At 38.4% G+C, this 15,301-nt stretch overlaps 1 protein-coding gene across 3 annotated transcripts in view; it reads left to right on the plus strand.

The window, feature by feature from the left end:
* RIC8B (RIC8 guanine nucleotide exchange factor B) overlaps positions 1–13,418 on the plus strand; it is a 37,338-nt gene extending 23,920 nt beyond the window's left edge. For 2 of the 3 annotated variants that reach the window (XM_074166944.1, XM_074166955.1), the window contains 5 exons: positions 328–423; positions 2,957–3,101; positions 3,252–3,396; positions 5,222–5,341; positions 12,297–13,418. In XM_074166944.1, coding sequence (XP_074023045.1) covers positions 328–423; positions 2,957–3,101; positions 3,252–3,396; positions 5,222–5,341; positions 12,297–12,408 — 618 coding nt within the window. In that variant the 3' untranslated portion in view covers positions 12,409–13,418. The remainder of the gene's footprint in view (positions 1–327; positions 424–2,956; positions 3,102–3,251; positions 3,397–5,221; positions 5,342–12,296) is intronic. The other variant, XM_074166949.1, reaches the window with a different exon arrangement.
* Positions 13,419–15,301: the final 1,883 nt, after the last annotated feature.

Here is a 15,301-nt window from a genome sequence, read left to right on the forward strand (position 1 = left end):
GATTTGTGACAAAAGAGGACTCACTTTTTCATTAAAGCAAAAAGTGGACATGTGTAAAGTTTCTTACAATCCTTTCAGACAGTATTTAGCACAAATATGGATGACCTTGCTTTTAGATTGTGAAACACCTCAAAATTGAGAACAAATTCCTGTGACTATCTGAAGCATTGCTTCTGTGTGTGAGAGGATGAACATTTGTCTCTTTGTTTATATCTAGGTAAAGTTCATGTTTTGGCTGTCATATAGGACCTTATTGAAGGGTTCCTAGGATTTGAAAAGGAAAATTTACTCTTAAAGATGTTCTATTTGTATTTGGTTTTATTTTAGGGAAGCAGCTATAGAGAAGGTCTGACTCCAGTTCTCAGTTTATTAACTGAATGCTGCCGAACTCATAGGAATATCAGGAAGTTTATCAAAGCTCAGGTAAGTAAAACATTCATTAAAATTCGAGTACAATGCTAATGATAAACTTTTTGAGGCTTGTACATCAGAGCAAGACACTGATACTTTAAAAGTATGAATGGTTTCATATTAAATGACCCACAAAGTTCTCTGCAGTATTTTTTTCTATTTTCCTGTGTTTTTTTCAGTCTGACAACTGTCAGCTATAGAAATAATTTTTCAATATTTCATGTAAATCAATAGGTATTATGGCCTAAGTTCCATGGTGCAGTTTTTAGAGCTGTTAAATAATAACATTAGGGGTATTGTAAAGCTGTGTTAATGTGGGTCACCACGGATCATGTGACGCAGGGACAAAGAACTTCAATGAGGTCTGTCCCCTGACATCCAGCATATCAACAAAAATTCAGTGTCCTTAATAGAACTTTGCAAAGTAGTATGGTAGTCAGCAAGGCTACAGGTGTTTTGGTGGGTTGTGCCTGAGCTTTGGTTTGACTTTAGCAGGCAGGAGTCATTGGAACGGAAACTTGTCTACCGGTGGGTATCAGCTGTTCTGTCAGAGTAAAACTCTGTCCCTGAACAGAGGCACACTTCATCACTTGGTCTCTTAAAAGAGCTGTTTAATACAGTACAGACTGTGACCTAGGCTTTTTACAGGAAGATAAAAAAGATTTCCATGCCATGGTTAAAGATCTAAAGGTTCTCTATGGCTTGGTGGTTGGGTGGTTTCTGCTTGTTTTGCTGCTTTTCCTGAAGTGGAGAGAAGCTAAAAGATGAGCAATGGAGAGACAGCTGAAACCAGCTGAGAAATCTTTTTCCTAAGCTGCAGTGATTTTCGGGTTGCATCTTAGATGCTGTTCCCAGATCAAAGCTGCATCTGAATTCATAAATGGAGTTTATAATGGAAAAGAACATATTTTGCCTATATTTTCTGCCTCTTTCATCTATACCAGAATAGTGTTTTTGAGGAATTTAAGAAACTTGTTCTTCTTGTTTATTGGTTTTGTTCACAGCAGTTCTTTCCTAGGATACTCTTCGGATCTGTTAAGTTAAAAAAAATAATTAAAAAATGCAGAGCCAAATGTTCAGAAGTCAGAAAATGAAGTTGTCTGCATGTTTTTACGACATCTCGGCGTCTAGATTCAGGATATAATTGTGTGCTGCCTCTTACCACAGGACTACTGCCTCATATAGTGCACAGAATAGATGGATGCTGCTAACTGCATGACCGGATGTTTGTTATTTTGAATTGCCCTCATTGTTAAGTGCTGGCCTAAGGCTTTATTTATTGTGCACTATTCAAATTCTGATCTGAAGACAGAATGATTAATTTCCTCATGGACTGTCCTATGGCACTCATCACTGTATTAGTATTAGAGTATTCTAAAAACATTAATTCATTCTTACAACATTCTGTGAAATGGCAGTCATGGTACTATCCCCATTGGGGAAAGTAAGCAGGGACAAAGTGAAATGTTTTTGCTAATTGCTTGAATACTTAGTTTGAAAAAGAAGGGGTCTGTTTTTTTGAAAGCAGTCAATACTGTAGCATTCATTTGTTTAAGTATCGGTTCCCAGTGAGTCCAATTTCAGTAGTAATTGTGCACTAATTTTGCACAGAACATGACATTTTTACATTAGACACCGAGAAGACAAAGGACCTGCAATTTCTTATGACAATTAGTGACATCTTTGGTTTCATTCCCTAGTAAAACATTGAAGATCCGTAATTCTTACAGGAGTCTTCAGACCATTAAATATTTCATACTGCGGCACAGATCTGTTTGCAGATCGTATCATATCCTATGAATTTGAAAAATTGATGTAGGTCTTGAGTCTGAATGCATATGCACAAGGAGGTGGAAGTTATGTTGCAAAACCAGCCATATTTCAGGCACCTTCTGCCTTTCTTCAGGGTTGAACAATGCTAATGACATTTAATGAGAAAATAGTGTGTTTGAGGAAATGTTTAATAGTGTTTTCCCCAAAATCTCTTTGAAACATAGCTTCAGCTTTTAAAAGAGTGTTTTCTGGGAAAAGTACACGTAGAGCTAATTTTTGAAATTTATGATAGTAGGACTTGCAATGTTACTTATTTTCCTGCTTTTTCACTGTAAGTATGTTCATTGTTCTGTGTAAATTACACATCATGTTAATATTGTAAATTCCCTAAGCTGGTAGTTTTAATGCTTTTGCCAGATATTTGAGCAAAACAGAAGAAACAAAGAACTGAGGTTACTGCTGTGCCTGTTAGCCAACTATTTTGGGACACTCATTTGTGCTCTTAAACTCCTAATGGTTGTCTTTTTTTAAAGCCTACATTTGGCACTGAGTGCTTTTCTGCCCAGGATGGCACAGCAGAAGGCCTGAATATGTTAAGAAGGAAGAGTCATTTCTAGTGCATGTAAGCACAGTTGGGTTGATTTTATTCCTTTTTTTTTAAGGGCTGGAGCTTACAGTATTTTCTTATTCCATTGACTGTGTTTGTTTCTGCAAGGAATGGCTAGGTATTGCCATGTGTTTTATGCTGGTTTTCCTTTATTTGTGCTGCTAGGTATTGCCTCCCTTAAGAGACGTATCAAGTCGTCCAGAAGTTGGCACAACAGTGAGAAACAAGCTTGTGCGCCTTATGACACATGTAGACCTTGGAGTGAAGCAAATTGCAGCAGAATTTCTTTTTGTTCTTTGCAAAGAGAGAGGTAAAAATTACTTTTTCTTCTCCCTTTTATATAAGGTCTTGCTGCAATTAGTATATTTGTCTCTTGCTATACCTCTCAATTCTTGTAACACTATGCTGGTTTTTGTTTTGTAGCTGATTATAGCTCAATTTTCTGTGTCACTTTTTGCAGTTGACAGCTTGCTAAAATATACAGGCTATGGTAACGCAGCAGGATTGCTGGCAGCAAGGGGCCTGTTAGCTGGAGGAAGAGGAGATCATTGGTACTCAGATGATGAAGATACAGATACAGAAGAATACAAATCTGCAAAGCCAAAGTATAGTATTGTTTTATCCTGTTTTTTTTTTTTTATATCCTGTAGCAATGTAGATGTGTTGACATTTTTTTTATTTTTTTTTTTGTTTCACCTTTTTCGGAGAGGCCATTTTTGGAATTACATGTGCTTAGATTAACTACTGTCTCTTGTTGACTTCATGATCTCATTATTGAGAAACCAGCCTCTAAGGGTGACCATCATAGTCAGATGGCTCCAGGAAAAAAAAAAGAAATCACTATGACAATTATTTAAATTCAGTTTCAATAACTATTTAAAAGTCAAGTGTGAAAACAGATTTTTTGAGCAAATTTTAGAAAAAAATTAAAGTAACAAACTTACCAAGGATGGCTTTTTCCCCAGATTTTCCAGGAACTCACATGAAGTTACCAAACTACTCTTTGTGGGGTATTATCTCTTTAACAGAGGAAATAGAGGTGTCAAATGTGACTTAAAGTTTTAAGGGGGACTTTGTGAAAAAGGAACAAACCTGTAGGTCTAGTTCCAGTCAGTCAGATTGCCTGGTACTAAAATTTTCCTAAAGAATCAGGCGAGTCACATAGGTAAATATGGAAGGAGTAAACAACTTCCGTAGAAATCATGCATCAGGAACCCAGCACATTTCGTTGAAGGATTCAATGATCATAGAGAAGCTCTGTCTGTTGATTTTTCTTAATTGTAATTGTTTTGGTGATAGAGGTTTCAGTTTGCCATGTTACATCTATGATTTGATGCCATTTTAAGTAGGTTCTGAAATTGTTGATAGTGGGCATCCAAAGCATGTTATTTTTCTGCTTTACTCTGTTTTCCTTGAATTACACAGACATGATTAGGTATATGTCAGGGAGTTGTGGCTTATTGAAAGAATCTTATTAGGGAACACAAATGAAAGACAGGATTAAATGTATGAGAAGTTACAGGAATCATCTTGCTTCTTTGCTAAGAAATGAACTCTGAAACAGGAAGTTTCTTTTTATTTCTGTACTTCAGGATTATTTTTTCTTGCTCTTTTGTGTCTCTTCTTTTTTCAAAGCCTAACAACCAGACATATGCATATAAGTAAAACTATAACATCTAAACAGGTAAAAGCTGACACTGAAATGAAACATTCAAGACAACTGTCAGTTGATTTTTGCATCTGATTTTCTGTATTGCTGTTAAATGTTTGTGATTCAACTGCTTGAAAAGATAATTTGCCCTGAAAGTTCTTTAAAACTGCTTCTCTGTTTTTGTTACCATTTCTGTATTGCCGTTCACTTGTTTTAACAGTGAAAATAAAACTGGCGTTGTAAATTCTCAAAGTAAAGTAACTTTGGCTTGGTTTGAGCAAAAATCATCATGGGAGGGGAATAGTAAACTAATTCAATTGTTTTTCTTGAATAAGAAAATGTAACTGACACCTGTCTATATTTTTAAAATTAAACCTGTACAGAATTAGTTTCAAACAAGTATCTGTCATTCTGCTCCCCATCTATGTCATTATTACTAATGACATTGTCATTATTGCCATCATTATTCCCCTGCTTTCAAACTGCTTGCGTATGCGTTATAATATAACAAGTCCTAGCGTACTGTGTATTTCTGAGTAGCTAACAAGAAATTTATACAGTGAATCAATAGGACGATAATACCACAATTCACAAGAAAAGGCTACAAAAAGGGTATAAATATGAAGGCTGGATATTTAAAGTAAAAACTTCCATGTGCAGTTCAGACAGTTTTAGTCTTGGTGGTTTCTGTTAGTGTGTTCCTCATTCCTTCTATCAAGAAGATAGACAATTTACATATTTCTATAGAAATGTAAACTGTATTGTTTTTCCACCTCCAGCATTAACCTTATCACTGGTCACTTAGAAGAACCAATGCCCAATCCGATGGATGAAATGACAGAAGAACAAAAAGAATATGAAGCTATGAAGCTTGTCAACATGTTTGATAAACTTTCCAGGTACTGTATTATAACTGCTTTTGAGGGAGGCAACTCATAACCTGGCTCTTTACTAAGGTCTAGTGCTTCAAAATAGTGCTATAATCAACTTCTTTCCAGGATTAGGACCACTTTAACAGCAGAGAAAAATGTTTAGCACTTCAAAGGAAAGAGTGATCTGTAACAGGACTTGAGAGGAATTCTCTTTTGGAGGGGATTGGACAGAATCGGGAAGATCTGGTGGTGAGGGGACCTGCCTCCTAAATGGATAGGCTGATAATAATGAGAAGAATTTCTCTTTTTAAAGTATAGGACACAATCCAAGCCCAAGGCATGTGTACTCATTTTCCCCAAGTCAATGAGCATCATCTCATGGTAACTACTTACATGTGCTGCTTATATGATGAACAAACACAGTGTGAAAATAGTTGTCACCAGCAGCAATAAACTGTAAAATGGAGCAATTAAAAGGGAATTTACAATTAAGAATTATTGTGGATTTATTAGACTAAGTGTGGACTGGATTACAAATGAGCCTTTATAATTTGTTTTAAATGACTGACATAATGCCATAACAGAAAATGGCACTTAATGTGACATGAAGGTGTACGTTATTGGTATAGAGGGTTGACTTTTATTTTATAACTTTCTACATACAAAAAGGGAACAGACCTGTGCTGTTAGTTACAGCTTTTTTTCTCTTTGACTCAGTATGCCTAGAATTTGCTTTTTTTTCTTCCCCCATACTTGTAGTCATGTTGGAGTGAGTGCTTTGAGTTTGTTTTCTGCGTAAACAAAGTTTTACATTCTTGAGGAACACTTAATGTTATACTAATTTACCATTGAACGGAGCTGTAGGAATTTAGGTAAATATCTAAGTGGATCATTCTTGAAGCGGGGAAGACTCAGCAGCTAGAAATGTGTTTGTGTTTTGTGAGAGTCTGTAGATATTCAAATAACAAGATCTATTGAGAGAAATTCAGCAAACCAGGTATTTTTACATCTCTATTAAATATTAGAAATACAGCAAAAGATATGGGAGAATCTGGATTTTATATTAGCTGACAAAGACTGAATTATAAACAGGAGTGAAAGCAGGGAAGGGTCTCAACAGCTGATCTGAGACCATCTGTGAAGTAATTGGACACTTTTTCACATCATTTGCATGGAAAGGAAGTGTATTATGTTACAGTCTTTTTAATAAAGAGAATAAAATGCAATGCACATGTAATCTTAATTGAACTGCTGTGTAAATTGGAATGATTGCTATGTAAGCTAGAGAATTAAGATGCTGAGTGTTAGGGGTACCACAATAAAACAACTAAATGGTCTAAAACTTTTTTTTAAATGGCAGATTGAGACCGGAGATAAACTAAGACTGAAGACAAGTCAGTCACTCTCGCTATAGCAGTTACACACACAAAGTCCAAATGGCGTTACTGTAGCATAAGAGCCTTTTCAGTTTGGAGGATTGGAGGCACCTGCTGGGTTGCCTGCTACAAATGGACAATAACTGAGCAGCTGGTGCCCTGTGTCACTACTTACCCTCTTGGCCAGTAGTGTTACTTTCACCTTGGGCTTTCTGTGTCACTTACATCCACCTGCAGTTTCTTAGACTGCAAACTCTTCAGGGCTGGGACTCGTTTTGTTTGTAAGGTTTTTGTTTGTTTGTTTTTCAGTATAGCGATTACTGTGGGACAGTGTTGTTGATGTGACCCCTTTAGGTACTGTGATAACATGAATAAAATCACTTGACTGTTCTTCCTACCCTTTTTGTTTTACTGAAAATGGAGGCGGTGGGGAATGCTGGCAGGAAGGAAAAAGAAAGTAAGACTTGGGTTTGGGAGACTGTGGGATGTTTTTAGTGAATGTAATTGAGTGCAATTGTGGGGTTTGCAGATGTTAAATAAAATGGGAAACTGCCAGTCTTCTATACAAGAAGAGCGAGCTAGTAACGTGCTGACAGTAGTGGAAGTCCCTCCATGTTTTAGGAATTGAACACTTTGGCTTCCAGCTTGAGCCCTTCAGTGCTGGGAGTCTGCAGAGACTAAAAGCTACCAGTGGCATACACTTTTTTCCTTGGTTTGCAACCTACAAATTGAAACTGGAGGTTGCTTTGATAGGAGTCTTCAGTTGATTCTGGGTTTTGAATCTTGCTTTAAGGCAGACTGCTGGTGGCAGACTTCCCACTTCTGCTGGTCTTTGTTGTTGTCACCTTGGGAGGGGACATACACCATGAAATGAGCAGTTTCCATTCGGTGCAGCGCTTTGCTCATAAGAGGGGAGGAAGTTGGACAGGGAACCAACAGCTCCTTCTTCTCATCTTGAAAGAGTTGATGTAGCTTCATCTGTGTAACTTGAACAAGAGCTTAGAGTGAACCTCCGTGATGTACAGCAAAACCGGTTTGCTTAGTACACTTGTCCCAGTAATGGAAGTGAAGCTTTAAAGAGCTAGCATGATTTCACTGGAGAAAGGTATGAAAAAAACCCACCAAACTTGAAGGACTGAAAAACTTGCTTCCCTTCCTGACTGATGAGGATAGTCAGGCCAGTCTGTCGCTGGGGTGTTCTAGATTTGGCTTTGACTGGCTCTGTATCGCTTTTGAAAAGTTACCTGATGACAGATTGAACTTAGAAAACAAATTTGTGAAACAGGACTACTTCTTTGAAAAGTTACACCCTTCATTAATGGCTGCTGTTTACACTGTGCCCTTTGTACAGGTTTGCTGAAACTATCAGTAACAAATTGGCATTTTCTCCCTTGATCCATAAGATGCCGGTGGATTTTTGCTCTCCAGATTTCTCTTTATTTTCAGCATTGGCACTGAAGAATTGAAACTGGTTTGAGGTGATGTAAAACTGATCCATTCTTTTGGGCATTTCTGATCTCACTTCCAAAGCTTTTCTGTTCTCTTACATTGTTGGTGTTTAGGCCTGTTCAGGGGGTAATTGACCATTGACAGCGCCAAATTAAAATCAATCACACAGTTTTGTTTTATCAAAAAGCATGGAGGAAAGCTGAATATTGTTTATGAACCCATTTCCCCTGCCTCGATATTTTAACATAGACTTGAGTTCTACAAAGCTTTTATAGAAATCAGTATTTTGGTGAAATTTGACTGGATAAGATTACTTTCTAATATCATTAAATATATATAAATTATAAGTGTAAATGAAGATGAAACATCTTGATTACTGCAGCTCTTGGGAGATGTAGATGGTACTTAGGTAGTTTGCTGGATGCCTGAACTTGGCCCTAAAGTAACTCTATGGGCTTTGTCTGCAGTAGGAGTCGATACTGTCTTGTTGATAATCATTGAGAGTTGTTTGATGACTCTCATGTTTGATGTAAATCATTGTCCTCTGTATGTGATGCACATCTTTGAGGTTTGAAAAACTCCCCAGATCTGCAAAAAAACTTAACTTCATATTTTGCAAAAATGAAGGGTTAGCCACCTTAAGTCAGGGTTGTATGACATTCTGTCTGTTTATATCATAGATTATTGGAAATACTCTGCGTTAATTAAAATGTCTGGAAAAAATGCTAACATTTTTTCTATTATAAATGGCAGGTAGAATTGTATATTAATTGACTAATTTAAAATGTCAGGATGCTTTTTCCAAGCCAACCTTGTATTAATAGCAAGAATCCTTTTGCTGATGAAATGGTCTCCAATTATCACAGCTTGGGTTTTGTTGTACATTGAACAGAAGTCAACAAAACGAGTATGTAAGAGAACCTGTCTAAATAAGCAACCATACTCATTAAAAACACAAAATTAATCATGGGATGAATGAAGAAGGCAACGTTACATAGATTTTTTTTTTTCTTTTCCCCCTCCCCTTTCTAATCATAGAACAAAATAATGTTACATGAAAGGATCGGAACTATTATGTAGTACTCAATTATAAGGAGGTGAATAGGTCCCTAACATGCCATTTTATCAAAGCAGCAGACCGGTGTTCACATGACGGCTGTTTCATTACAGACACCGTCATTAATTCCATGTGTCAATACTGCCCTGTAGCACATAGAGCAGACAAGAAAGAGTTACCCTTCAAAACAAAGGAATGATTTTTTGAGTCGTTATCAAGCTAAATGGCAAGCAGGAAGCTAGAACTTGTATAGATATATTTGAAGGGACTCTTGGGAGATCTGGAAGTGGAAGAAGAGAATGCATTTTACCAACTCTTTAATTATGGTGTGTTTCTAAGTACACTTGAATAGAATGCTTTGTTTGCATTAGAAAAATGAATGTTGCAAGAAGCTGTATTTGAGTATATGGGAGGTCACATAAGGATGGTCAAATATGTATAAATATGCACATTGTGTGCTTCATGGATACAGAAGTATTCCCGCTGCCACCTACTGGGCTGAAGCGATCTCTCTTCTGCCCTATAGATGGACCATAAACATCCAGTTTCTGGCTAATGAACTCTCTTCTGAGGCTATACGTGCCTGTTTCTGGTGCTTCCCTTGCCACCTTGTGTTTCACTGTAACGTCCTTAAGTAAGCATGTCCTCAGCTAGCCCAAACTGTCAAAGCTCAGTTGAGGTCGCTAAACTGGCAAATTGGTGAAGCTGGCAGAACTAAGACTGTTCATACCAGGTAAGGATCAGCCCAGTGGGCTCTTGTGTGCTACTGAAGTCAGCTGAGTGATGCCTCTTGCAACCCTACCCAAAATTCTGTCATTTAGCAGGTAGTTGTTCCAAACTTCTGAAGCTGGCTTTGTAGGCAGCCCAGATCTTTTCATCTACTTGTCTCCCTCTGTACTTTTCCCCTTTGAAAAACAGCAATAAGTTTGTGTCATGTTCAGAGCTTGGCGTCAAGTCTTCACTGGTGAGACGATGCCATGTTTTACACTGTTTCAGGACTAGATTCTGGCTAGGAAAAACATCTGGCTGCAATGTTAAATGTTGCAACCTAAGAGTATGTGTTGTGGTTTTTAAAACAAACATATAGGATCCTCCCATCTTGGAGGGAAGCAAAGGCGATTTCATTCTTTGTGGCTATGTTTTTACTTTTAGGACTTAAAAATATGAGCAAGGACTTACTCTTCACGTTATTCTTCTCCAAAAATATAAGTGTATTAATCACGTTTGAGTAAGTGGCACTGAAGAATTTGTTGCAAGACTGATTACGGATTTGAAAGGACACTTCTTTTGTATTATGGTGTTTAAAAGCCAAAAGGACCTTAGATGTGTAGGGTTTTTTCCTGTGAAAAAAGTCTTTGCTATTAGACACAACTCCAAAGTACTCTTGCCTTTGGGGGACCCCTACAGAAGGCAGGGAGGGTATTGGTCCTGTTGGACACTAGTTCTGCAGTCTTCATTTTTTGAGCCCTTTTGAATCTGATCTCGAGTATTCTTTTGATCTCTTCGTGCACACATCTCCAGCAGATACTTGAAAACTTAAGAGTGCTCTCATTTGGGCAGAATCTGCATACTCTAGTCTTCATTGCCTGAAGGGAGAGGACTTGCTGTCAGCCCTCAAGTATGGCAAGCTATCGCCAGCCTAGTTAAAGATAAGTCCTACTCTTATACACACACACAGAGACAGTATCTGGGCTGTGCTCTTATAGAGTATGGTCATTACAAACCTCCTTCCCTCGCCCCCGCTTTCCCACCTGGACCTGGTGAGCCAAACCACTGCAGTTTCTCCAGGTCCAGTTTCTCACGTTTTGAAATGCTGCAGGCAGTGGGATTTGTGAGCTTATCACTGTAGTATCCGATCGCCACATCTGCACAAACAGCTGCATTTCTCTTGCTGGTCTCTGCTCTTCCTGAGCAAAAGAGACTCTTGGAGACTTAATTTAACTGCTGCTCGACTGTACAATATCTAGCATACACATGCCCTGTTTGTAATTCAGATGTTGCCTTTCTTGCTGTTCCTCTGGTTGTGTTAAGGTTAGATTGCCAGTCTTGTACAAGCAATGTTTGTCCCTTTATTCAGCCAAGGTAGTGGTGTAGCCCAGGCAGGGAGCTGGGGAAATGCCTTTGCTTCCCCATTGAGTGATAGAGTGTTATTGTCTGTGGCTCGGGAGGGTGGTATATGTGTGTTAAATCGGCAGTTTTACTGGGCTGCCTTTCAAGCAAAGGGTAAACTGACATCAAGCCTCTGCTCTTTTATTTAAGGTGACTCCTGAATATTTAGAGGTATTCCCCATTTTTTTTTTTTCAACAGAAAATCAAAATGTTATCTTTGCCCTTACAGCTTTTGCCATAATCCACATATAAATGAGGTGATAAAACGTAAGGATTAAATAAATCTTTGCTAATACTTTTTGATTGGCTTAATCAATAATTAATCATCTCTTAGATGAGGCTGTAGCTTGTGGAGTAGATATAATTGGATTAGCTGGTGAGAGGCCTTTGGAGCTTTGAAGAGATTAAAATGGCTGTCAATCCTGTAATTAAACTGCCACAAACAAAAGCAATAGTATTAGAATCAGTCGGCTTTTTTTAAATGAATCAACAAGTATTTCCACACCCCTAGTAGTGGTATAGGCAGAGTCTGTTCTCATAAGTGATTTATTTCCTTCGACAAGATGAATATGGATCAAATCATTGTTTTAATTGCCTGGGCATATACTGGCCAGAATGGCAGGTGAAATTTTAGGAAGCAGTGGCTGTCAGAGAACTGTTAGAAGAAAAGCTAGTTTGTGTATCTAAAACAGGGAACCTGCTCCTTGTCTTGAGCCTATTAGGCACTGACTTTTCATGGTGTCTTTAATTGGCTAAGTAGGTTTGGCCTACATGAATGAAGTCTTTATCTGTCCCGCGCTTCCCCTCCCACCTATTTTGGAAGGTTTTTTGTTCCCCTTTCTTCAAAACAGAGGGTTTTAGCAGAAATAACTTCCTTTTAAAGGCTCATTATGTACTAAAGCATATACTGTATGTGACTGTATTATACACATGTGTGAATTGATATGTGTGCATATGCTAATATATGTTCTTTTTTTTAAATCTCTTACAGAGATGAGCTTATAAAACCAATGGGAGTGCGGCCGGATGGTACAATGGCTCCTTTGGAAGAAGCAGTCAGCAAGTACCAAACCAACAAGCAAGACAGTTCAGACTCGGACTAAAGCATCACCTGCTTCACTCTCAATTCTCCTCTAATCCACACTTTTCCTTAGAGCCACGATATCTTTTATCCTAGGCATTTTATCCTCACATTAGCCAGCATCACTTTAACTGCTCTGTTTTTAAATGATGGGTCCTGTGGTGTAATGTCTGAATTTTTATTATGTCTGTTTAAAGAACATATCAATTTATTAGTTTGATCTTTATTAATCTAAAACTAAATGTATTTTAAAGGGATAAAAAGTGAAAGCCTACAATGTAAAATAAAATACAAACACTTTAATTTTCCAGAGTCCTGTTTTCTGAACTCTGTAGGTTATACCATTCTTGATTTTTTTTTTTTTTTTTTTTTTTTTTTTTTTGTCTTGCCAGTCTCTCCTTTTATATAATTGTAATTAAAGAAGCGTGTTTGCCTAGTGGAATTAGGAACAGAGGTTGTTTAAACTTAGAAGTCTGACTGACTGCTTCAACCGGCATTCAGCAGTGATTTCAGAGCTACCCTTTTTTAGATGTCATTGGATTTCTTACTGCCACACACTTCTGTGGTTAAGCTGCTGCTTAAGATTTTACCAACACGTCAGTCACTGACTGCTGCTAAGATTGCTTTTAAATTGGGAGCAAGATGATGTATGTTGTATGTCCTCCCTCCCTCCCCTCCCCCGTTAAGACCACGCAAACATACACACCACCCCCCACCCTTCCCCATCTTTGGTTGAGTAGAAACGTCCCTATTCAAAACAGCCTTCAAGTATGTACACTTAAATGTTGCCGTGAATGGGAGTGGACTAAAGTGAAGTGCATGTGCAAGTGTTTTACTGAATTGGGGCATACTTTTGGAGATTAACGGGTGTGCCTCACTTGAAGGGAAGTCAAACTAATCAACAAAGAAATATTTCCTTTTAGGGAGAACTTGGGAAGCGATGGGATAGAGAGTGGAGAAGAAAGGAGAAGAAAGTGTCACTTCCAACTCTGTACTCTTTAAAAACAAAGATTAAAGTTTTAGGCGTGCTGCATTGCTCGTCTCTTTGCCTGCTTGGTTTCTTTCCCTGTGTGTTTCTCCCAGCATGAATTACTTGAAGAATAATCCATGTCCTAGTTTGTAATTCCTTTTTTTTTGCTCAGAAGCACACACATGCCATTCTTGTGAACCTTTCAGAGGTTGGTGAAGGTTCTCCAGTATGTCTTTGTTTCCTGTGACTTGATACTGGTTCCGTGAATTGTGGAAGCTGGTGTTCAAAGATGTTGTAAAGGGGGAACTTGGTAGAAAATCATGCTGTGGTTTTCCATGTGAGGAACTTTCACAGATCTCCTTAGGGCTCCAAAAGGACTAAGAAGAAATAACGCACTGTTCTCTCAGCAGCTAAATTTGTTTTCCCAAAGGGTGCTGCCAGCCATAGCAATGCCCCCTTCTTTTAAAAAAAAAGAAAACAACAAGGGAGCTTAGGGACATTAATTGTATACACTTCTGTTTGCTGGGACCTTTTTGAATGTTAAAATCCTTTGGTGTTTTGGGTTATGACTTGACTTGGGCCATATCACCTGCTGCATCCCCATGAAGTGTCACAGCTTGCATAGGGGAAAAGGAAGCCAGCTACTGTTTCCACACAGCAATAGCTAAAGCAAAATCCATCAGTGTATTGATAATACTGTACTCATACCTATTGCGTATGAATCCAAAAGGGAAGAGTTATCCAGGAACAAGTAATATGCTTAGCTGCACCTAAGCCGGGTCTCAAAAACGTAATTCCAGGCTTAGCATCATCCACTGACTTCTGTGAGCCCAGCACAGGCAAGTGTTAAGTGCAGGGCAGGTGCAGAGAATTTATGAACCCCCCCCTGAGAAACAAAACTTAACTAGCTCTGTCAATGAGGGATTTAGTCCTCTCTTGGTATCGGCTGAAGCTGTTTCTTGGGGCTGGAGAAGCGGTTACATGGGTTGCTATAAAGGGACAAGCGCAGAGCATGAAAAAGAGCAAAATCTCACTGTGTTGCTTTTACAAGTTGTAGACTATGCTTCCACAATTAGCTGAGTAAAGAGATTAATAAAACAATAATGGCTCTGGGGACCTCGTTACAAATGGTATAGTGTAGGCTTTTGTGGTCTGGCTCCTGGCAATCGCAACAGGGCAACCGTAGTTGCAATAAACAGTTCTGTTTAGTTTATCTTGGAAAATACATGCTCGTAGTAGGTTTTACGTACATGAGATGCTGCTTCAGTTAAAAGAGAAAAAATTTAAGACCAAGCGTAGAAGGTTCCACCTTAATCCTCTAGCTCAAGGGTGATTTTCATAATTAGATTGCCTGCAGTGGGAGTACAGGTTGATCTAATTAAATTAGCAGCTGTCACTAGTGCAGTATCTCAAAGCATCTCTTGTTCCAGTATGATAGTTTGTGGAAGGGGTGCTACAAGATTTTTGGTTTGTCTTTGAAATATGACATAGGTCCATCCTTAGCTGCTCCGGCTGGAGATCTGGGAAAGTCTTGGGACAAAGTTCCTCCAACACAATGGTGCATCTGCTTCCTCCTGTGCTGTACGATGTTCTTTGTCTCTTCAAAGTAAGCAGGCGTGTGTTGAGATTTCTCTCGGATTTGGAGTCTGGAGAAAAGTGAGTATTTGGTGTTTTGTTTTTGTTTGGTTTGTTTTGTTTTTTTTTTAAAAAAAGCAAAGCTCCTTGGAGTTGTTTACTGTGAAGTAAGGATTTACTCCTGAGTTTATTTTCAAAGCTGAAGTTCCAAAATCAGAGGCTTGGGCAACTGAACCTTATTTAAACCGGCAAACTGGGCAGTGAGCCTGACCAGTTTGGGGAATGCTCGCTCTTTCCTGCCCAGCGGAGCACAGAAGTGCTGCATCTGCATTTGAATAAGTGTCCAAAGTTCCTGTAAAAGTGAGAATCT

Source organism: Numenius arquata, chromosome 2 (assembly GCF_964106895.1).
Source record: "Numenius arquata chromosome 2, bNumArq3.hap1.1, whole genome shotgun sequence".
In the NCBI taxonomy this organism is placed as follows: domain Eukaryota; kingdom Metazoa; phylum Chordata; class Aves; order Charadriiformes; family Scolopacidae; genus Numenius; species Numenius arquata.